This window comes from Rhinopithecus bieti, unplaced genomic scaffold (genome assembly GCF_001698545.2).
Source record: "Rhinopithecus bieti isolate Rb0 unplaced genomic scaffold, ASM169854v2 scaffold_38631, whole genome shotgun sequence".
Classification (NCBI taxonomy): domain Eukaryota; kingdom Metazoa; phylum Chordata; class Mammalia; order Primates; family Cercopithecidae; genus Rhinopithecus; species Rhinopithecus bieti.
In genome coordinates, this window is record NW_016817145.1 from 925,656 (window position 1) to 948,980 (window position 23,325).

At 46.4% G+C, this 23,325-nt stretch overlaps 1 protein-coding gene across 5 annotated transcripts in view; it reads left to right on the top strand.

Annotated features, from left to right (window-relative positions):
• The window catches only part of ZHX2 (zinc fingers and homeoboxes 2), a 195,835-nt gene that overhangs the window by 167,396 nt on the left and 5,114 nt on the right, over positions 1-23,325 (top strand). For all 5 annotated transcript variants that reach the window (XM_017855878.1, XM_017855879.1, XM_017855880.1 and 2 more), the window contains one exon: positions 8,757-11,493. In XM_017855878.1, the coding sequence (XP_017711367.1) occupies positions 8,976-11,489 (2,514 nt within the window). In that variant the 5' untranslated portion in view covers positions 8,757-8,975 and the 3' untranslated portion in view covers positions 11,490-11,493. The remainder of the gene's footprint in view (positions 1-8,756; positions 11,494-23,325) is intronic.

Sequence of the window (23,325 nt, forward strand, 5' to 3'; positions counted from 1 at the left end):
CAATTTTGTTTAACAGATGAGAAAAATGGAGACAAGAATGGAAACGGATGAGAAGAGAGCTGGGTTGCTGGAGCTCAGAGCAAAGCCCTGGCCCTCCGCTTTGTAGCATCTAATTCCTCCTGCCCTGCCCCCACCCACCACCATTGCCACAACATATCTACCCAGCAAAATGCCTTCTGGGTGGGTGTCATGTTGTGATTTTAAAACACAAAGGAACAATTCCTGCCCCCGACCCCTCGAAAAAGATCTACCCTTGATGAACTGAGGCAGAATCTGTTAACAGCCCTGTCAGAAGACCCCACAAAGCTAAAAGCATCCTTTTTGGTTTTGATGTCTTGACAAGATGCTTCCTTTGAAAGCTCCCAGACAGCCCTGTTATTTCTTCTGACAGCCCCAGTGAAAAGCTCTGCCATGAGACGTGGCATCCCTGTCAAAGCCCGGAGGTGTGATTCCCTGAGAGCGAGCAGCTCTTCAGCATTCCCTGGGCTCAGAGCACTGCCGCCCTCTGGATAGACCCCTGGGATCCAGGTTCTGCAGCTCCCTCTGGCTTCTGAACCCTCAAGCGCTAGAGATCCACCGCTGCAGGAGGCCTCTACAGTCTGACTCCTCACCTCCCCCAGATGCCTCCCTAGGGAGGTCAAGAGCAGAGCCATGTACCATCCTGACAGCCAGACTGTGAGCCAGCCACCTTGAGAAGTTTCCAGGGGCTGCTGTGGCAGTTTGATCCATTTTTTTCTTCTCCCAGGGACTGCAGGTCACTTGCAGGGAAAGGTCAGGAAATGCCACCACCTGTCTCTGGAACTGATGGTGGGAAGGAGAAAGAACAAAGGATGCAGAGGAGGGTGCTTCTTGGTGAGCCTTACAGAGCCCTGTACCTTAAAGCTTGCCACACCTGCGTAGTAGCATCCTTACCTAGGAGCCTGTTAGAAAGGCACAGTCATGGCCAGGCGCAGTGGCTCACACCTGTAATCCCAGCACTTTGGGAGGCCGAGGTGGGTGGATCACCTGAGGTCAGGAGTTCGAGACCAGCCTGGCCAACATGGCAAAACCCCGTCTCTACTAAAAATGCAAAAATTAGCCAGGCATGGTGGCACATGCCTATAATCCCAGCTACTCGGGAGGCTGAGGCAGGAGAATCGCTTGAGCCCAGAGTGTGAAGGTTGCAGTGAGCTGAGATTGCGCCACTGTACTCCAGCCTAGGCAAAAGAGCGAAATTCCATTTCAAAAAAAAAGCACAGTCCTAGGCCCTACGCCAGACACACTGAATCAGCATCTGTATTTTAGCACAATCCCAGGTCTACACATAAAGTTCATATCCCAGTTGTACTGCTCCAGGCTGTGTGACCTTGATCAAGCGCCTTAACCTCTCTGAGCCTTAGTGTCCACGTAGTGTGTCTGAGAAGTGAAACTTAGCACTTAGGATACACTAAGGCTTTGGTGAATGTTGGCTGTCATTATTGTTGGGGAATTGATTAAGGGAGAATCAGAGCTGTGACATACAAACCCCAACTGTTCAGCCATTCCGTGGTGGGGAAGAGAGGCCAAACCAAATGGGAGAAAGTTCCAGATGAAAAGTGAACAGCTCCCAGCATCTGCTTAAAGGAGAAACTTGGAGGTGGAAGGGAAGGATATCTCGGCAGCCTGGGCCTTGACCATTTCATTGGGGGTTAGCTGCGATTATTGTTCAGCTGCCTGGTTTGAGGGTTTGTTCTTCATTGATGTACCTCTTTTCCTGCCAGCCCCACCCCACACCTTGAATCCAAGACCCCTCTGTTTCCCAGACCCTGCCCAAAAGGCTTTCACCCTACCTTGCCTGCAGACCAAAATCCCAGCTCCCTGGCTCAGCATTCCAGACTCTTCGCCATCTAGCCCCAACCTAAGTTGTTCAGCCTCCTCCCTGCCTCTGCCCTCACACCCCTGCCCCTTACCTTCAGTCCTTGTCATTCCTCCGATGTTTTCCTGCCTTCTAACTTGCTCATGCTATCTGCTCAGCCTGGGAAGACTAGGTTCCTTTGATAGGAGTCACTCTCACTTTCCTCTACCTCCCAGAACTCTACTCCCCCTTTGAAGCCCTGCTTATCCAGGAGAGGCTCTGTGGTGGTGTGCCAAGAGCACAGGGTTTGGACAGACTTTGGTCAAATCCCAGCTCTGCCATGAACTAGCGGTGTGACCTTAGGTAAGACACTTACCCTCTCTGGTCTTGGTTCTTTCATCTGCAGATTGAGGGTAGTCACACCTGCTCTGCAGAGTTGTGAAGACTCACCAAGAAAGCATGGAGAATTTTCATTAATAGTAGCTATTACCATTTTATTTCTAAGAAAAGGAAAGTTACCTCCCCTGGAAAGACTTTATCTATCCTCCCCCAACCCTGCCCTATAAAATTAAGTACAGCCTCCTCTTTGTTTCACAAACTCTTTCTCCTTCTTGTATTTGCAACATCCACATGTTCCACTGTTACCTTCTCAAGGAGGAAGTCCCTGACCACCCTGCTCAAAACCACAGGTGGCCCCGCTCTACACTTTTAATGTGTTCCCTGCCTTACTCTTCCCCATGGTGAGCTCTCCACGAGCCACAATTTCTGTCCATCCACCACTGTATCCTCTGCAACTAGAACAGCATCTGGCACCACTAGATGCCCTATCAGTGTTTGTTGACTGTCTGAACCAGTCACTTTGTGTGCCATCAAAGGGTGTTTAGATGGCGGTGCCCTGCCCAACTGTTGTAGGATGAGCTATGCTCCCCTAAAATCCATATGTTGAGGTCCTAATCCCCCATGCCTCCGAATGTGACTGTATTTGGAGATAGGATAATTAAGGTAATTAATTACTCTAACTTCAAGGTTACATGAGGTCATTAGAGTGGGCCCTAATTCATTATAACTGGTGTCATTATAACAAGAGGAGTTTAGGAAACAGACTCCCACAGAGGGAAGACCTCAGAAACACACAGGAGGAAGACGGTCATCTCCAAGCCAAGGAGAGAGGCACCCGAGGAACCCAACCCTGCTGGCACCTTGATCTCAGACTTCCAGCCTCCAAAACTGTGAGAGAATAAATTCTGTTGTCTAAAGCCACCCAGTCTGCGGTATTTTGTCATGGCAGCCCTAGCAAACTAATATACCAGCTACGAACTCCTTGAGGACAGAGCTATGGCGTCTTCATCTTTGCGCCCCTAGCTGTTCCCAGGGTACTGGCTCATACTCATACTCAGTAAGCAAGGGTCTAATTGAATTGCATTCCACTTGCAACAGGGAAGGTAATGATGGAAGAAGCACCTGGTGGCGAAGGGGAGAGCCTTGCACAGACACCAGAAATGGCCTCTTTGTCATTGTCTATGTAGACTGGTCATTTCTCTTTTATATAAACCTTGTCTCTGCAAAACAAACAAACAAACAAAAAAAGGCATGTATTCCAAGGCAATTTATTCCAAGGCGTTGTTATGGTCTCATTATGGTTAGGGTTTCTTTGAGGTGCATAGCAAATGCTGCAGTGGATAAAAGGAAAACTGAGTCAAGATCAAAAACATGTAAAGGCAGCAAGGGTGTATTTGGAGCTCCAGGTTCCTTTCCATGTGACAGTGCTTGTCATACTCTCGGGTATCCCATGAGGACCAGGACTTCAGACAGAGAGGGGCAACGCAGAGAACAGCTGTCTTACCTCCCCTCCCTTCTCTTGGGAACCAGAATCTTAAACAAGTGTGCTTAGTTCTGACTTGTTCAGGCAACCTCCCGAGGGCAAGGATGTTTCTTGCTCCAGATAAGGGATGGTCTGTCTACAGCCATACTACCCTGAACGCGCCTGAAATCGTCAGACAGGGGATGCAATGATGACTGGCTGGAGTCTCCCCACTGCTGGGCCCTGGTTGGTGTAGCCCAAGAGAGAACTCCCTGCTCCCTTTAAGTGTTTTCAGGTTGGCACAGGACGTGACTGTGCCCAGTTCAGACGTGCTGAGACACTGGCCCAGGGCAAGAACCACGACTTGCAGCAGGTCTGCTGGGACACGTGGCACTCACTATGGAAGGGACTGTGTTAGAGTTTATTCTTAACATGCATTTTATGTATTCATTCACTTATTTTTTATTTTTGCTAACTTTGACCTGGGCATATCGGACCCAAAGACTTTGCTCAAAACAATTTAGCCTTCATTCCAGCAAGTACCTGGCTTCATGGTGCTGGTCCTCACCTTGCTGGTGGCTCACAGGCTTTCAAAATGACAGATGCCAACATGCTACTTCCCTTCAGACACCCAATCCCTGGTGCCAGGGTCATCCTTCTAAAGGCCATGTTTCTTGCAGATCCACCAAGAGAACCCTAAGAAATAGATTCTCAAAAGGCTCTGTGTTTTCTGAGCTCTCCTCCTTCTCTCTTTTCTTCCTTCCTCTTTTCTTCTTTTTCATCTTCTTTGGTTTGGACTCCTGGTTGCTGAATGAGTTTTAAAAGATGCTTTTATTTTCAGCCACAGTTTTTGAAACACTGAGAACCTTCCAGGCCATTTTACCGCTATTCACCTCATTTCAGGGACTCACTTGTCAACAGATTTAAATAATGCGGGATATGGGAAGTTTCGGTAAAAAAGATATTCCCTCCCCTGAGTCTGCTCCTGCCTGATGCCTTTTTTCTGCAGGAGGAAAGTGTCTTTCCCCCTCTGTTTTGAAAAATTTAACTCAAATGTCCCAAGCCCTTTGGCCAGTGGGTGCAAATTTAGCCACATTCTGCTGTGTTAATAGTACTCCCCACAGAACTGTAGAATCTCCCTTCCCTTACAGAGTTCCTCCACTCATGTAACCCCAACACACATGTTCACATGTCTGTTGTTACTTTAATTTGTTAATTTAATTTGTGATGCTGGGTGTGGTGGCTCACACCTATAATCCTAGCACTTTGGGAGATGGAGGCAAGTGGATGACTTGAGCCCAGGAGTTCGAGACCAGCCTGAGCAACAGGGTGAAATCCTATCTTTGAAAAAAAAATAATAATAATTAGTTCGGGCGTGGTGGCTTATGCATGTGGTCCCAACTTCTTGAGAGGCTAAGTCAGGAAAATCGCTTGAACTGGGAAGCAGAGGTTGCAGTGAGACAAGATTGTGCCATTGCACTCCAGCCTGGGCAACAGAGCAAGACTCCATCTCAAAAAAAAAAAACCTTTCTGCCTTGATGGAGTTTCTGTTCTTGAATGGTGCTGTCCAATATGACTTCCCACCATGATAGAAATGTTCTTTGCTGTATTAGACAATAGCCACCAGCCACATTTGCTCCCTGAGCACTGGGAATGTGACTAGCATGACTGTGGTACTGAATTTTTAATCCTATTTCATTTTAATTAAACTCAAAGGCCACATGTGGCTAGTGGCTACCATATTGGGCAGAATGGTTCTGGAGGGAGATGCAAATGATGAACAAGTGGATGGAAACTTGTTCCTCTTTTAACCACAAAACATCAAAGTATGATGTCAGCTATTGAAGAGTGCCGTGAAGAAAGCCACGCAGGGTGAGGAAATGGAGAGTGCTGGGGAGGCATTATTTTGCAGAGGGGCGGCTGTCAGCAAAAGCCTCCCTGTGGGAGGATGACTTTTCAATGGAGACCTGAAAACCAAGCCACTCTCTCAGGGTGGGATGTTCTGGCAGAGGCGCTGTGAGGGGAGTGAGGTCCTGACAGAGCCACTGGAGTGTGAAGGGCGGTGGGAGAGAGGAGCCGGGGCCGGAGCTTGCCTGGTCTTGGTGGGGCCATTGCTGGAGATGAACTCTGGAGGTGTGGAAAGTATTTGAGAGGTGAGATCAAGACCTGAAGATCACAGCAGGTGGAGGCTGGAGGTGGCAGTTTAAGCACGGTCAATAAAAAGAAGCAGCTGCCCTCTTCTCTGGTTTGCCCCTGTCCTCTCCTCACTGCTGTCCGAGGAGCCTGCACCCCACTGCTGATGAATTTGACCAGTCTACACATGCCGGTGCTTTCATCTTAGAGGGGCCAGGTTCTGGGTTCACCAGTGGGGGAATGGCCCTCTCCCAAGCCCTGCTCAACTGTGTCACCTGAGCCCCTAAGCAGGTGGACGTGGGCCTAGACTCTCAGAGTTGTTTGTGAAAATAAGTTCTTCATTTCGGCCTTTATGCCTTCTCTTCAGTGGGACTCAAACCCAGGCCCGTGGGAAGTTGTTTTAGAAGCAAGGCATAAGTGCAGTACTCAATAGCTAGATCAATACACAGATTAGATAACCCAGAACCAACCCTAGTAGATACAAAATTGGTGTATGATAAAAGAGGTTGCTCAAAAATTAGTTAGAAAGGAAATAATAATGCATGCTGCTGAGATGGTTGGTAACTCTCAAGAAAAATGGTTAGAATTGTCTTACAGCTTAACCCAAGATAAATTCAGTACCAGATGAGTTAAATGCAAAAATAAAGTTAAAACATTCTTAAGAAAATGTAGATGAATGTATTTCAGCTATCAAGACAGGGAATCACTTCATAAATATAAAATCACAATGGAGGAGGCTACAAGAGAAAAAAATTGGTAAATTTATTAGCTAAAAATTAAAATTTCTACATGTTAAACATTTAAAATGTATATAATATGCACAACTGAAAGACAAATGATAGGGCCAGGCATGGTGGTTCACGCCTGTAATCCTAGCACTTTGGGAGGCCGAGGCAGGCAGATCACCTGAGGTCAGAAGTTCGAGACCAGCCTGACCAACATGAAGAAACCCCATCTCTACTAAAAATACAAAATTAGCCTGGCGTGATGGTGCATGCCTGTAATCCTGCTACTCAGGAGACTGAGGCAGGAGAATCATTTGAACCTGGGAAGCAGATGTGGTAAGCCAAGATCATGCCATTGTACTCCAGCCCGGGCCACAAGAGCAAAATTTTGTCTCACCAAAAAAAAAAAAAGGTAAATGATAGACTGAAGAAAGTTTTGCAACAAACTAAGTAAAGCATTAGTATTATTTATGTAAAGAGAACTCTTGCAAATTCATAATAAAAACCACAGAACATCAAAATATAAAAATGACATAAGCAGACAATTTACAAAAGAATATAAATAGTGAGCAAATCTTTTAAAACAATTAAACCTTACTGTAAATCAAGAAAAGCATACAAGCATATTAAAAGAGTTTTCTTGGCCAGGCAAGGCTTATGCCCATGATCCCAGCACTTTGGGAGACAGAAGCAGGTAGACAGCTTGAGCCCAGGTGTTGGAGACCAGCCTGGACAACATGGCAAAATCCCTGGACAACATGGCAAAACCGTGTCTCTACTAAAAATAAAAATAAAATGATTAGCTGGGCATGGTGGTGTGTGCCTATAGTTCCAGCTGCTCGGGAGGCTGAGGCAGGAGGATTGCTTGAGCCCGGGAGATAGAGGTTGCAATGAGCTAGAATTGTGCCACTGCACTCCAGCCCGGGTGACTGAGCCAGACTCTATCTCAGAAACAAACAAAAATCCAAAAAACTGTTTTTCCCTATCTAATCAGCAAGGCTTTTTAACAGTAGTATTTTACCTAGGCTGGATTGTGAATCAAGCCCTCTCATACACTACCAAAAAAAAGGCCAACTGAGGCCAATACTCTACCATATATATGGGTCAAGAGAACCACTTCTAGGCATCCATCCAAAGGTAGTTATCAGAAATAAGGATTAAGGGTATTCACTGCAGTTTTGTTGATAAGAGTCAAAAACTGGAAATAAATGTTCAACAAAAGTCCAATTGCTATAAAAAAGAATGACTTTATGTCCTTCACAGGGACATGGATGAAGCTGGAAGCCATCATTTTCAGCAAACTAACACAGGAACAGAAAACCAAACACCACATGTTCTCACTCATAAGTAGGAGCTGAACAATGAGAACACATGGACATAGGGAGGGGAACATCACACACTGGGGCCTGTCGGGGGGTGGGGACAAGGGGAGGGAGAGCATTAGGACATATACCTAATACATGCGGGGCTTAAAACCTAGATGACGGATTGATACGTGCAGCAAACCACCGTGGCACATGTACACCTATGTAACAAACCTGCACATTCTGCACATGTATCCCGGAACTTAAAATAAAATTTTACAAAAGAAGTCCAATGGCTGAACACATCATGTGTGGTATATCCCTATAATGCATGTTATTACATTGTAGGGATAGACCATGCCTGACGATTTCACCATGTGATGAAATAATGATTTTTAAAATCATCATTTTGCTCACTATTTTTGGAAATGGGAAACTGTTTAAGTGAGACGAACAATAAAACTACAATATTGGGGGGTGATTGCTTTTTTTTTCTTTTATATTTTTCTGCGTTTTCTGGATTTTCTATTGTGATTTTGCCTTTATGATAAGCAAAATGTTCTTATCTGTTTTCTAACGCCTGGATAAATTTCACTTGCTAGCCCTGGGGACACGTCTGACTTCTGAGGTACCGTATCTAAAAGTGGCTTGCAAGCACACCATCTGCGACATTCCCTCTCACCACTTCAGAAGATTTTAGTACCTGTCTACCTTTCCTGTATTCCTTTGTCTCTAAACATGAAATGGTGACCCTCATCCACCTTTGCTTGGTTTGGACCTGTTTTCACCTCCTTCCCAAAAAAAGGAAGAGAAAAATAATGCAATCTTTCTTGTTTATAAGCACTTTCACGCCATCTGGGCATACATAGGTGTTTGATTTGGGTGCCAGTTGGGATGGGTCATGGGAAAACTCATAAAGAAGTGCCAGTTTCTTTTGCCTTGTGAAGAGACACTGACCCTGTCTTTGTTCTTGCCCACAGATATGATGCTTCCTGGTGTGTTTAGTGGTTGGTGCCATTGCAATTTTCTGTGCTGAAATCATTCTGAAAACTCAAACAGTAGACTTCAGCATACAAGGAAAGCCAAAGCCATTTGAGGGAGAATAAAGCCAAAAGCCCTTCACCTTATTCGTTCCAAGAATATCACCATCCCCTCCCTACCCCCCTCCAAAACTAAGCCATTGCACACAGACAGGCAGCATGGCTAGCAAACGAAAATCTACAACTCCGTGCATGGTTCGGACATCACAAGTAGTAGAACAAGATGTGCCCGAGGAGGTAGACGGGGCCAAAGAGAAGGGAATCGGCACACCACAGCCTGACATGGCCAAGGACAGTTGGGCAGCAGAACTTGAAAACTCTTCCAAAGAAAATGAAGTGATAGAGGTGAAATCTACGGGAGAAAGCCAGTCCAAAAAACTCCAAGGTGGTTATGAGTGCAAATACTGCCCCTACTCCACGCAAAACCTGAACGAGTTCACGGAGCACGTCGACATGCAGCATCCCAACGTGATTCTCAACCCCCTTTACGTGTGTGCAGAATGTAACTTCACAACCAAAAAGTACGACTCCCTGTCCGACCACAACTCCAAGTTCCATCCCGGGGAGGCCAACTTCAAGCTGAAGTTAATTAAGCGCAATAATCAAACTGTCTTGGAACAGTCCATCGAAGCCGCCAACCATGTCGTGTCCATCACCACCAGCGGCCCTGGAACTGGTGACAGTGATTCTGGGATCTCGGTGAGTAAAACCCCCATCATGAAGCCCGGAAAACCAAAAGCGGATGCCAAGAAGGTGCTCAAGAAGCCCGAGGAGATCACCCCCGAGAACCACGTGGAAGGGACCGCCCGCCTGGTGACAGACACAGCTGAGATCCTCTCGAGACTCGGAGGTGTGGAGCTCCTCCAAGACACATTAGGACACGTCATGCCTTCTGTACAGCTGCCACCAAATATCAACCTTGTGCCCAAGGTCCCCGTCCCACTAAATACTACCAAATACAACTCTGCCCTGGATACAAATGCCACGATGATCAACTCTTTCAACAAGTTTCCTTACCCGACCCAGGCTGAGTTGTCCTGGCTGACGGCTGCCTCCAAACACCCAGAGGAGCACATCAGAATCTGGTTTGCCACCCAGCGCTTAAAGCACGGCATCAGCTGGTCCCCAGAAGAGGTGGAGGAGGCCCGGAAGAAGATGTTCAATGGCACCATCCAGTCAGTACCCCCGACCATCACTGTGCTGCCTGCCCAGTTGGCCCCCACAAAGGTGACGCAGCCCATCCTCCAGACGGCTCTACCGTGCCAGATCCTGGGCCAGACTAGCCTGGTGCTGACTCAGGTGACCAGCGGGTCAACAACCGTCTCTTGCTCCCCCATCACGCTTGCCGTGGCAGGAGTCACCAACCACGGCCAGAAGAGACCTTTGGTGACTCCCCAAGCTGCCCCTGAGCCCAAGCGTCCACACATCGCTCAGGTGCCAGAGCCCCCACCCAAGGCGGCCAACCCCCCGCCCACGCCAGCCAGTGACCGCAAGAAGACAAAGGAGCAGATAGCACATCTCAAGGCCAGCTTTCTCCAGAGCCAGTTCCCTGACGATGCTGAGGTTTACCGGCTTATCGAGGTGACTGGCCTTGCCAGGAGCGAGATCAAGAAATGGTTCAGTGACCACCGGTATCGGTGTCAAAGGGGCATCGTCCACATCACCAGCGAATCCCTTGCCAAAGACCAGTTGGCCATCGCGGCCTCCCGACACGGTCGCACCTACCATGCATACCCAGACTTTGCCCCCCAGAAGTTCAAAGAGAAAACACAGGGTCAGGTGAAAATCTTGGAAGACAGCTTTTTGAAAAGTTCTTTTCCTACCCAAGCAGAACTGGATCGGCTAAGGGTGGAGACCAAGCTGAGCAGGAGAGAGATCGACTCCTGGTTCTCGGAGAGGCGGAAGCTTCGAGACAGCATGGAACAAGCTGTCTTGGATTCCATGGGGTCTGGCAAAAAGGGCCAAGATGTGGGAGCCCCCAACGGTGCTCTGTCTCGACTCGACCAGCTCTCTGGTGCCCAGTTAACCAGTTCTCTGCCCAGCCCTTCGCCAGCAATTGCAAAAAGTCAAGAACAGGTTCATCTCCTGAGGAGCACGTTTGCAAGAACCCAGTGGCCTACCCCCCAGGAGTACGACCAGTTAGCGGCCAAGACGGGCCTGGTCCGAACTGAGATAGTGCGTTGGTTCAAGGAGAACAGATGCTTGCTGAAAACAGGAACCGTGAAGTGGATGGAGCAGTACCAGCACCAGCCCGTGGCAGATGATCACGGCTACGATGCCGTAGCAAGGAAAGCGACAAAACCCATTGCCGAGAGCCCAAAGAACGGGGGTGACGTGGTTCCACAATATTACAAGGACCCCAAAAAACTCTGCGAGGAGGACTTGGAGAAGTTGGTACCCAGGGTAAAAGTAGGCAGCGAACCAGCAAAAGACTGTTTGCCAGCAAAGCCCTCAGAGGCCACCTCAGACCGCTCAGAGGGCAGCAGCCGGGACGGCCAGGGCAGCGACGAGAACGAGGAGTCGAGCGTTGTGGATTACGTGGAGGTGACGGTCGGGGAGGAGGATGCCATCTCAGATAGATCAGATAGCTGGAGTCAGGCTGCAGCAGAAGGCGCAGTGGAACTGGCCGAATCGGACTCCGACTGCGTCCCTGCAGAGGCTGGCCAGGCCTAGACAGGTAATTCCACTTGCTCACCCAGGCAGCAGCGGAGAACGCAGCTTGCTTTCTTTTCGTTGCCAGGGTTAGTATAGATTGTAGGGTACAGAGATGTTGACGTAGATGGTGGCTTCTTTTTCTTGTAGTTAACAAATAAGAATGGTGTATATTGATCACGTACAACATGATGTTTTGAAATATGTTTACCTAGTGGGATGGCTCAATCAAGCTGATTCAGGTATGCATTACCTCATATACTTACTCTTGTAGTGGAAGGGTCTGGTTTTGGTTTTGGTGTTTTGTTTTGTTTTTAGTGACAGAGTCTTGCTCTGCCACCCAGGCTGCAGTGCAGTGGCTCCATCATAGGTCATTGCAGCCTCAAACTCCTGGGCCCAAGCGATCCTCCTACCTCAGCTTCTTAAGTAGCTGGGACTTCAGGCACCTGCTACCACACCCAACTAATATTTTAAATTTTTGGAAGAGGCGAGGTCTCACTTTGTTGCCCAGGCTGGTCTCAAACTCCTGGACTCAAGCAATCCCTTTGCCTCTGCCTCCCAAAATGCTGGGATTACAGGCATGAGCCACTGAGCCCAGCTGATGAGTTATTTGTAAAGGTTCTTTGAAAAAGGAAGAAAAATGGGGGCTGATGGAACCTCATTTGTAAGGCTGTGCCCAGGGGACAGCACCGCTGGCTGTGGCCTGTTTGGGTGCCAGCCTTCAGGCCTGTCCATTCTGAAGTTTAGTTGTGATGTTAGAAAGCACATCCTCCCTCTGTGTTTTATGTTTGTTGCTGTAAAAACACCAAACATGAAGTGGTTGTTTCTTTTTCTCTCTCTCTTTTTTTTTCCTTTTCTCTGTGGATTTTTTAAAAATACGTATCCACATTTACTGAATCAAAGACTTGAGGTTATTCTAATCGGAAAAGGCTTTGAAAGTGCTTGATATTTGCCTTGTCAGGGCTAAAGGAAGGTGCCACTGTGCTTGGGTCCCCATAACCCCTTCAAATCTGGAAGAGCCGGCTGTAAATTAGGCCTGTAGAGCCACACAAGCCATGGGGAAGGGCGGTTTCCATGGTTACTAATGGCCGTGTCATCCCCATAATGGGACATGCCACTGAAGCCCTTGGTGTTCTGCTTCCTAAGAGGTCAGTGCAAATCCAGGCCTGAAGCACAGCAGCTCGGTGGTGAGTTGAGAAATGGGGGCGGTGGCAGGGGGAGGGCTGCGGGAGGGAAAGGAAATATTACAAGGAGGAAGATACATGGTTTGCCCAGGTAGGCTTCTCCAGAGGTCACTCAGAAGACCACAGAATGGGCCTCCCCAGTTATCTTTACAAAGGATAAGATAAATGTAAGAACCTCCCGAATGACTGATAAGGTCCCAAAGGCAGCCCTGGAAATTACCACACCTCTGTCTTCATGAACTTGGACAACTTTGGCCAACCACGTTGCTCATTAACTCATTGATTCAGTAACAAAATGAGGCAGCTGACAAATAAATGAAATTCTCTGGAAACCTTGTTTTAGCCAGTTCCATCCGCTATTAAAAGAGCACTTTAATGAGCAGCCAGTCCCAGAATGCCATCATTCTCCATTCTCCTTTTTCCTCCCACTTGGAGGAGGAAATGCCTGTGTGTCACGGGTGCGGGCACAGCCCAAAGGGGAGGGCACGAGTGAAAGGAGGGGGATAGAAGTGCATTGAGGCCACAATGACAGCAACCTCCGACCTCTACCTAGCCACCTCTGGCCATTTTCCCACCTTGTAAGAACCTACCGGTCTAGCCCATACCTCCCTCATTAAGATGAGGGAGTGATTTTTTGTTTGTTTTTGGTCCACATGAAAGCTCCTTGCTTGCCCCATCTTTTTTGTTTGTTTGTTTGAGACAGAGTCTCACTCTGTTGCCCAGGCTGGAGTGCAATGGCACTATCTCAGTTCACTGCAACCTCCACCTCCTAGGTTCAAGAGATTCTCCTGTGTCAACCTCCCGAGTAGCAGGGATTACAGGCATGTGCCACCCCACCCAGCTAATTTTTGTATTTTTGGTAGAGACAGGGTTTCGCCATGTTGGTCAGGCTAGTCTCAAACTCCTGACTTCAGATGATCCATCCGCCTTGGCCGCCCAAAGTGCTGGGATTACAGGCATGAGCCCCCACGCCGGGCCTCCCATCTTCTCTCCTTGATCTTTTCCCGTTCATAACACTTGTCTACATGATTGCTTTTTCCTCCCACCCCAGAGAGGACAATAGGATTCAGTTCCATTCAGCAGTGCCTTCTGAGCGCCTATTGTGTGCCTGCTGCTACTCCAGGTGCTACAAACAGTGCCATGAGAGAGACAGACAACACAGTATCCATTCACATGGAGCCTGGGCAGGCCAAGAAGAGAGGAAATCGCACTTTCCTTTATTCATCACTGTGATATGTGTTACAATGGGGAAGGGCACAGCTCTGTGTGGGAGCTCAGAGGAGGAACACCCAGGTCGGGGGTTAGGGAGCTTCTTGGAGAAAGGGACATCCAACTCATGGGATGAGAAGGAGTTAGCCAGGTGCACAGACAAGGGAAAGAAGGGTCCAAATGGAAGAAGCAGCACAGGCCAAGGTCCAGAGACGAGAAAAGGAATGGCACTGGTGAGAAACCAAAAGAGGTTGGGCATAGCCAAAAGGTAGAGTTTGGGTTCGATAAAGGATAAGAGGAGGCAAACTGAAAGCAAACTCAACGGTTTCCCGTAACAGGCAAAAGCTATTCTGAACAAGTTGTGTTTCCTGAACTTGAATAGAAAGATGCTCAGTGTCTCTGTATTCCAAGGTAAGCTCAGATGGCATTTCTAGGGCCCCATGGCTGAACGGGAGGTTGTCTAGGGGCAGCAGTTCTCCAGAGGCCCCTGAGGCCCCCGTCCCCATCTCTTCTCTCCCAAGCTATACCACCACCACCAGTTGAAAATGCTCATGGGGGTGGGATGTTACCCTCCCTCATGCCCCAGTGGCCCAAAGAAGACAGTAATGAGGGAGGGAATGTTAAAATCATACAGAAAACCTTTGGGGAAGAAGGATGGAGTGATGAACGAAGGTCGCCTGAATAGCAGAGGTCGAGGTAGGTGCTCTGCTCTTACTTAATTCTCCTTGGGAGGTAGCTTCTCTATAGTTTTATAAACCCAGAAACAGACTCAGAAACCAAAGAACTTACCCACATTCACCCAGCCAACACATGAGTTTGTCTCCAGAGTCCTCACTCTTCCTCCTGCCATCTTTACCTCGCTATTTCTGACAGAAATTCTCCATTTCTAGTTGATACCTCCCTTCTCAGGACAGGGACTAGCTGTGTCTGGAAAAAAAAAAAAAAAGGAACATACAGGAATCCCACTTTATGTTTCATTATGGTAAATGCCCCAACCGTGAGCTAGAAAACATCCCTAAACAGGATGCTAACATCTGTTCCACACGTGGCAACATCAGATATCCCTGATGGCTCCCTGATATTTTGGAGGTCCATTGTTTTGTTTTGTGTTTTGTTTTGTTTTGTTTTGTTTTGTTTTGTTTTGTTTTGTTTTGAAACAGAGTCTTCCTCTATGGCCCAGGCTGGAGTGCAGTGGTGCCATCTTGGCTCACTGCAACCTCCGCCTCCCAAGTTCAAGCCATTCTCCTGGCCTCAGCCTTCCAAGTAGCTGGAACTACAGGCACTTGCCACCATACCCTGCTAATTTTTGTATTTTTTTTTTTAGTAGAGATGGGGTTTCACTGTTGGCCAGGCTTGTCTCAAACTCCTGACCTCAGGTGATCCACCAGCCTCAGCCTCCCAAAGAGCTGGGACGACAGGCCCACCATGCCCCACCATTGGAGGTCCATTGTATTGAGAAAGGGGCTGCCGTCTGCACTAGGGGTGGCATTGAAGGTTCTCCCACATCCTGGACAGAGGCACTCCTTAAAGGATTCTTTCAATTTAAAGGGAAAAGATATCTCTCCAAATTACTTCACAGTTTTCATGAACCAAACACATGAGTCTCTTGAATTCATAAATATTCAGTGATGTCCCTATTTAAGTACTTATTTATTTAGGAACCTGCAGTTCAGTTCAGTTATGACACATAATAATCCTGAAATAATTCATGGTTTTGACTTTATAAAAGGTGTTATGTGATGCGCAAGAGGGTGAAGGGGGAGGAACTTGAGCAAGCAGCTGAGAGCTGGCTCTAGGACTAGATTTCCTCTGTAGGCGTTAAGCATTTCCTGCAACCAAATCTCTCTAAACTGCAAGGCTTAGGACAGCATTTGACTCGGTCCAGACTCACCTCGGCCCTGAGGTTAGGCACAAAGATAAGGAGTACTTCCCAGCCTTTAAATTGTGTTGTCTTGATTCAGTCCCTGTGTCTGAAGAATCTCTGAGTCATTCCATTGAGGGACCTGTCCTAGGAAAAGGCTGAAAATTAGGTTTGTTTTTTCGGAAAAATGAGTCAACGTAGTTGAGCAAGACATTGTCAGACATCAGCCTTGATGTTTGGTCAAACGGAATATTCCGTTACTATTGCTAGTGAGGGTACCCATTGACTGACACCCACTGTATGTTCAGTTGCCTTCTAAGCACGTCTACTAAGTCATTTCAAATTCATGCCCACCCTGTGAGGTAGGTACAGGCTTTTCCCCATTTTACAGAGGGCAAAACTGAGGGTCAGAGAAAATGAGTGACTTGCCCTATGTTCCTCAGCCAACAGCTGGAAGACCTTGGAAGCCACCTCTCAACTGTCAGGCCAGTGCCTGACCCCAGCCACTTTGGCCCTGCCCTCTCCAACAGTGGCACCCACCACCACAGCCCAGAACAAACAGAATGTGGTCATTTCTTGATTTTGTGTGGGAGTGGAAACTAATCCACAATGTATTCTTTCAGCAAGAACTTTAGAGAGCCCTCTTTGTGCCAGGCACTGTGCTAGTCTGTGTAGATTTGCCAGAATGACCAAGACACAGCCCCTACCTAATCTCAGTTAATAAAGGTGAGAAATGGACATAGAAACACCAGTTTCATGAGAGCAGTGCACACAGAAACCGGAGGAACTAGGAGGAGAGGTGGCCTTTCCCACATGTTGTCTGATTCAGAACCTTCCCAGCAACCCACATGTGCAAGCCGCCTTCCCATTTATTTTGAATAAAGAATTCTGAGGCTCAGGAACCCGCCAGAGTTCACTCAGCCAGTGTCTAAAATTGACTCCAAAGCTCCAGCCACCACCTTCGCTGCCTCCCAATTTCTGTCAACAATTTCCAACTCCTGATGATTAGGGATGGCTTTGGAGAAAAGAAAAAAAATTGTGAAATGCCAGAAAGATATTTTCCATGGTTCAGCTTGTTTAAAATTTTTAAGGCTGTTAAGCGTTGCATTCTGGTTATGATTTAAGATCCAGAAGAGGTATGCCCTCACACTCTGTTCAGATTAGCTGTCCAAATGCAGATGTTTGAATTAATTAATTAATTAGTGAATGAATGAAAATATTGTTGTCATCTGTTTCCCACTCTCCTGTACCAGACCCTTACAGGCAGGGACCATATTCCATTAATCTCTGAATCCCTAGTTTAGATTCTGAGTAGATGCTGAATAACAGTTTATTGAACCAACCAGAGAATTTTAAAAGATAGTTGGGATCTGGTGTTTCAGTCCTTTTGCTTGTCCTCATTTTTTCCCATCACTCATTAACCCCAATGGTTGACAGCAGCGAGAGGAGTTGGGTACAGTTTGCTTCCTGTGTGTGGGGAAAGGTCTGTTGGAGAATCTGTCACCAGATACTTAGTGGTGATGCTTCTCAGGGACTGCCCGTTAGTCTGGCTTCCCTCATGCCTAATGGGGAGTTAACTGATACCACTTCCATTTACTTAATTCTGGAGCTTCTCATCCTAGGAATTCTCACTGTGCTTTGGGCAGCTTGTGGAGGCTTAGCCACCATGAAATCCAGCCCCCTCATTTTCAGAGGAAGGATGTAGGCCCCGAGGAGGTGAAGTCACTAACCCAGAGACATTCCTAATAAGTGACTTGGTTCATTCATCCATCAAATATGTGTGGAATGTCTGCTGTGTGCCAGGCTCTGGAAGGCAGTGTACCCAGCATGTCCCTGCCCTCATGGAGCCCTTGGTCTAATGGGAAATGAAGTTTTAACTGATCTTTAATCAAACACAAAGGAAAATTGCTACACTGACATGTTCTTTGATGCCATTGGAGTATAGAATACAGGAATTTGAGGATTTAAATAGCAGATTGAAGGTTTAGGGAACACTTCCTAAAGAGGTAATGGGGCCAGGCACAGTGGCTCATGCCTGTAATCCCAGCACTTTAGGTGGCCAAGTCAGGCAGATCACCTGAGGTCAAGAGTTCAAACAAACCTGGCCAACATCATGAAACCCCATCACTGCTAAAAATACAAAAATTAGCTGGGTATAGTGGTACATGCCTATAGTCCCTGCCACTTGTGGGGCTAAGGCAGGAGAATCACTTGAACCCAGGAGGTGGAGGTTACAATGAGCCAAGATCACACCATAGCACTCCAACTTGGGCCACAGAGCAAGACTCTGTCTCAAAAATAAATAAATAAATTCATAAATAAATAATAAGAAGAAATAATGGATGAATTGAAAAACCAAAGCTTTAGACCAACATGCAGGAGCGTGCTGGGCAGAGGGGAGGGGAAGAACATTCCAGACAGAAGAACTGACATACTCAAGGGGAACTGAAAGGTGGCCATGGTGGGCGTGACTTACCTGGGTTCACACCTCAAGAAACTAGAGAAACAAGAGCAAACCAAACCCAAACCCAGCAGAAGAAAAGAAATAACAAAGATCAGAGCAGAACCAAATGAAATTTAAAAAAACACACAAAAGATAAATGAAACAAAAAACTGTTTCTTTGAAAAGATAAACAGAATCAATAAACCACTTTTGAGATTAACAAAAAAAAGAGAAGAGAGAAGCTCCAAATAAAGCTCAATTAGAAACAAAATGGGAGATATTACAACCAATACCATAGAAATATAAAAGTTCATTCAAGGTGTTCATTCATGAACACCTTTATGAGCACAAACTAGAAAACCTAGAGGAGATAAATAATCCTGGAAATATACAACGTTTGGAAAATATCTGTTAAGTCCATTTGTTCTAGGGTATAGTTTGCGTCTGTTGTTTCTTTGTTGACTTTCTGTCTTGATGACCTGTCTAGTGCTGTCAGTGTAGTGTTGAAGTCCCCACTATTATTGTGTTGCTGTCTATCTCATTTCTTAGATCTAGTAGTAATTGTTTTATAAATTTGGGAGCTCTAGTACTAGGTGCATATACATTTAGGATTATAATATTTTCATATTGAACTAATTCTTTTATCATATAATGTCCCTCTTTGTCTTTTTTAACTGTTGTTGCTTTGAAGTCTGTTTTGTCTGCTACAAGAATAGCTAGTCCTGCTCACTTTTGGTTTCCATTTGAATGGAATATCTTTTTCCGCTCCTTACCTTAAATTTATGTGAGTCCTTATGTGTTAGGTGAGTCTCTTGAAGACAGCAGATACTTGGTTGGTAGCTTTTTATACGTTCTGCCATTCAGTATATTTTAAACGGAGCCTTTAGGCCATTTACATTCAACGTTAGTATTGAGATATGAGGTACTGTTCTATTCACGTTCTAATTGTTGCCTGAATACCTTGGTTTTTTTTTTCACTGTGTTACTGTTTCATAGGTCCTATGAGAATGAGATTTATGCTTTAAGAAGGTTCTATTTTAGTGTATTTTGAGGTTTTAAGATTTAGGACTCCTTTCAGCATTTCTTATAGTGCTGGTTTGGTAGTGGCGAATTCTCTCAGCATTTATTTGTCTGAAAAAGACTTTATATCTCCTTCATTTATAAAACTTAGTTTCACTGGATACAAAGTTCTTGACTGGTAATTATTTTGTTTAAGGAGGCTAAAGATAGGATCCCAATCACTTCTGGCTTGCAGGATTTCTGCTGATAAATCTGCTGTTAATCTGATAGGTTTTCCTTTATAGGTTACCTGATGCTTTTGCCTCATAACTCTTAAGATTCTTTCCTTCATCTTGACTTTAGATAACCTGATGACCATGTGCCTAGGTGATGATCTTTTTGCAATCAATTTCCTGCGTGTTCTTTGAGCTTTTTGTATTTGGATATCTACATCTCTAGCAAGACCAGGGAAGTTTTCCTTGATTATTCCCTCAAATAAATTTTCTAGACTTTAAGATTTCTCTTCTTCCTCAGAAACACCAATATTCTTATGTTTGGTCATTTCACATAATCCCAAATTTATTGGAGGCTTTGTTCATTTTTTAAAATTAGTTTTTGTCTTTGTCAGGTTGGGTTAATTCAAAAGCCTTGTCTTCAAGCTCTGAAGCTATTTTTTCTACTTGTTTGATTCTGTTGTTAAAACTTTCTAGTGTATTTGCATTTCTCTAAATGTGTCTTTCATTTCCAGAAGTTGTGATTGTCTTTTCTTTATGATATCTATTTCTCTAGAGACTTTTCATCCATATCCTGTATTGTTGTTTTAATGTCTTTAAATTGGTTTTTACCTTTTCCTGGTGCCTCCTTGAGTGGCTTAATAATGAGCCTTCTGAATTCTTTTTCTGGCAATTCAGATTTCATCTTGGTTTGAGTCCATTGCTAGAGAGCTAGTGTGATCTTATGGGAGTGTTTTACAACTTATTTTATCATATTGCCAGAATTACTTTTCTGGTTCCTTCTCATTTGGATAGACTGTTTCAATGGAAACATCTGGAACTCAAGGGCTGCTGTTCAGGTTCTTTTGTCCCATGGGGTGATCCCTTGATGTGGTGCTCTTCCCCTTTCTTTCTGGCTTCCTGAGCACCAGACTGTAGTAGTTGTTATTGCCCATCTGGGTCTTGCCACCCAGTGGGGCTACTGAGCTCCAGGCTCGTGCTGGGGAATGTCTATAAAGAGTCCTGTGATGTGATCCATCTTCAGGTCTCCCAGCCTTGGATACCAGCACCTGCTCCAGTAGAGGTGGCATGGGAATGAAGTGGACTCTGTGGGAGTCCTTGTTTGTAGCTTTGTTTAGTGCACTGGTTTTCTTGAATGCTGGTTACACTAGCAATGAAATTGCCACATGGACAGACTCAGGACCTCTGGTTAGCCAGGGTGTTGCAGGCAGTGGCATTAGCTGTTGTTTGCTCCTTTGAAGCAGGGTTGTTCTGTTATGAGTTGCTGTAATGGCTTGAGTTGGTTGGTCTCCAGCCAGGAGGTGGTGCTTTCAGGAGAGTGCCAGCTGCAGTAGTAGAAGGGGATATAATCCTGCCCTACATTGACCAGGATGAGTACTTGGGTTTCTTAGGCGATGGGCAGGGCCATAGTGTTTCCAAAAGATTATGTCTTTTGTCTTCAGCTACCAGGGCAGGTAGAGACAAACCATCAGGTGGGGGCAGGGTTAGGCGAGTCTGAGCTCAGACTCTCCTTGGGCAGGGCTTCACGTTAGTTTCTTTCTTTAGGGCCGATGAGAAGGCAGTGCAGAAAGGTAGCTCATGCAAGTCTTTGAGGTAAAAAGTGGTTTAGCTGGAATTCAAACCCACTGACACATGTAAGCACTTTGGGGAATCTGCCCAGTGAGTTTAAAATACAATTCCATTTGCTCTGATTCTATTAAATTCCCGTGGCCAATGTGCACTGATAGGCCAGGAGCAGGAAAGGCATTCCTACTGCCTTTGAGCCTCCCTGCAAGCAGCTTGGGGAATATATACCTGGCCTGTGGGTCTCAGCAAGTTCCCCAACCCTAGAGGCCCTTCAAACCACTGCAGGGAAGGAGAGCTTTGGCGGGATGTGGCCAAAACTGACCCAAGTCTAGTGTACGGACAATTTGGGATGGCGCAGAGTTTCTGTCATCCACTGGGAAGTTGCTTAATCTTCCTCCATGCCAACACATTTTCCCTTTTTCAGTTCTAGTTAAAAATCAGACTGTGCCCCACCCTCAATAAAAGAAATTAAAGTTTGAACTCAAATATTATGAAGCAGGCCAGGCACCGTGGCTCATGCCTGTAATCGCAGCACTTTGGGAAGCCAAGGCGGGTGGATCACATGAGGTCACAAGTTCAAGACCAGCCTGGCCAACATGGTGAAACCTCATCTCTTCTAAAATACAAAATTAGCCAGGCATGGTGGTGACTGCCTGTAATCCCAGCTACTTGGGAGGCTGAGGCAGGAGAATCACTTGAACCTGGGAGGCAGAGTTTGCAGTGAGCCAAGATAGCACCAGTGCACTCTAGCCTGGGCGGCAAGAGCGAGACTCTGTCTCGGGGAAAAAAAAAAGAAATATTATGGAGCAGACTAGATGCAGTGGCTCATGCCTGTCATCCCAGCACTTTGGGAGGCCAAGCCAGGTGGATCACTTGAGGCCAGGAGTTCGAGATCAGCCTGGCCAATATGGTAAAATCCCATCTCTACTAAAAATACAAAAATTAGAGCCAGGTGTGGTGGCACACGCCTGTAGTTCCAGCCATTCCGGAGACTGAGGCATGAGAATCGCTTGAGCCCAGGAGGTAGAGGTTGTAGTGAGCCAAGATCATGCCACTGCACTCCAGCCTGGGCGACAGAGCAAGACCCTGTCTCAAAAACAAAGGCAAGGAGAGGAGAAGGGGTGAGGGAGGGGAGGAGACAGGATGGGATGTGGGAGAAGGGAGGGGAAGGGGAAGGGGAAAGGGGAGGGAAGATTACGAGCAGTATAAAGTGGAGGGATGGGGAAGGGAGAAGGGGAAGGAAAGGGAGGAGAGAAGGAGGAGGGGAGGGAGAGGGAACGGAGGAGGGAAGGGGAGGAAAGGAAAGGGAAGGAGGGAAGGAAGGGAAGGAACGGGAAGGGAATTACGAGTGTATAGAAGTGGAAGGGGAGGGAGAAGGGGAGAGAAGGGAGGGAAGGGAAGAGAGGGGAGGGGAGGGAGAAGGTGAGGGAGGGGAAAGGGAGTGGAAGGAAGAGGAGAGGGGAGGGGAGAGGTGAGGGAGGGAAGGGAGGAAGGGAAGGGGAAGGGGAAGGGAAGGATTACCCAGTGGTATAGAAGTAAAGGGAAGGAGCGGAGGAGGGGAGGGGAGGGGAGGGGAGGAAAGATTACAGAGCAGTATAGAAGTAGACAATGAAGTAATGTTGACCAGGGATGGGGCAGGAGGATGTGGGGAATTTTCATACAATAGGTGTAAAGTTGCAGTTATACAGATGAGTAACTTCTGGAGATATGCTGTACAACATAGTGCCTGTAGTTAACAGTAAGATATTTACTTCAATATGTGTTCAGAGGGCAGATCTCATGTTGTGTCCTTACCTCCTCATCCCCCCCAAAAAATAGACACAAGTAAACTTTGGGAGGTGCTTTATGTTTGTTACTGGATTGTAGTGACAATAACATGAGTGTATGCATATGCCTAAACTCACCAAATTACATCCATTGTGTGCGGTTTTCTACAAACCAGTTATACTTCAGCAAAGCTAGGGCAAAGAGGGAAAAAAATGCAACCAGAAAGAAAAGACGTTACCTATGGAGAAACTACAGTTAAACTGGCAAGTTTGTCCGTAACAAAAATGAAGCCAGATGACAATGGAAAAAAATGTTTAGCAGATAACAGGCACTCGGCAAATGAGCAATAAACCTTGCTACACCTCTCAAAGAAAATATTATGGAGAAATAATAAAAATCACTCTCTCAGTGTTTGTTTTCCTTTCTCATGGAGTGCAGTGTTATTCACTCCCAAGTCCCTAGGGCCCTAGGGAAAGTTCTCCTGGGAAAATTAAAGAGAAACAGAAACAAAGCTGTCACGTGGGAAAACAATTCTGTTTTTGTTTCTTCAATGAGGAAAGTAACAGAGAAGCAGATTTTGCTAAAGAATTAGTAC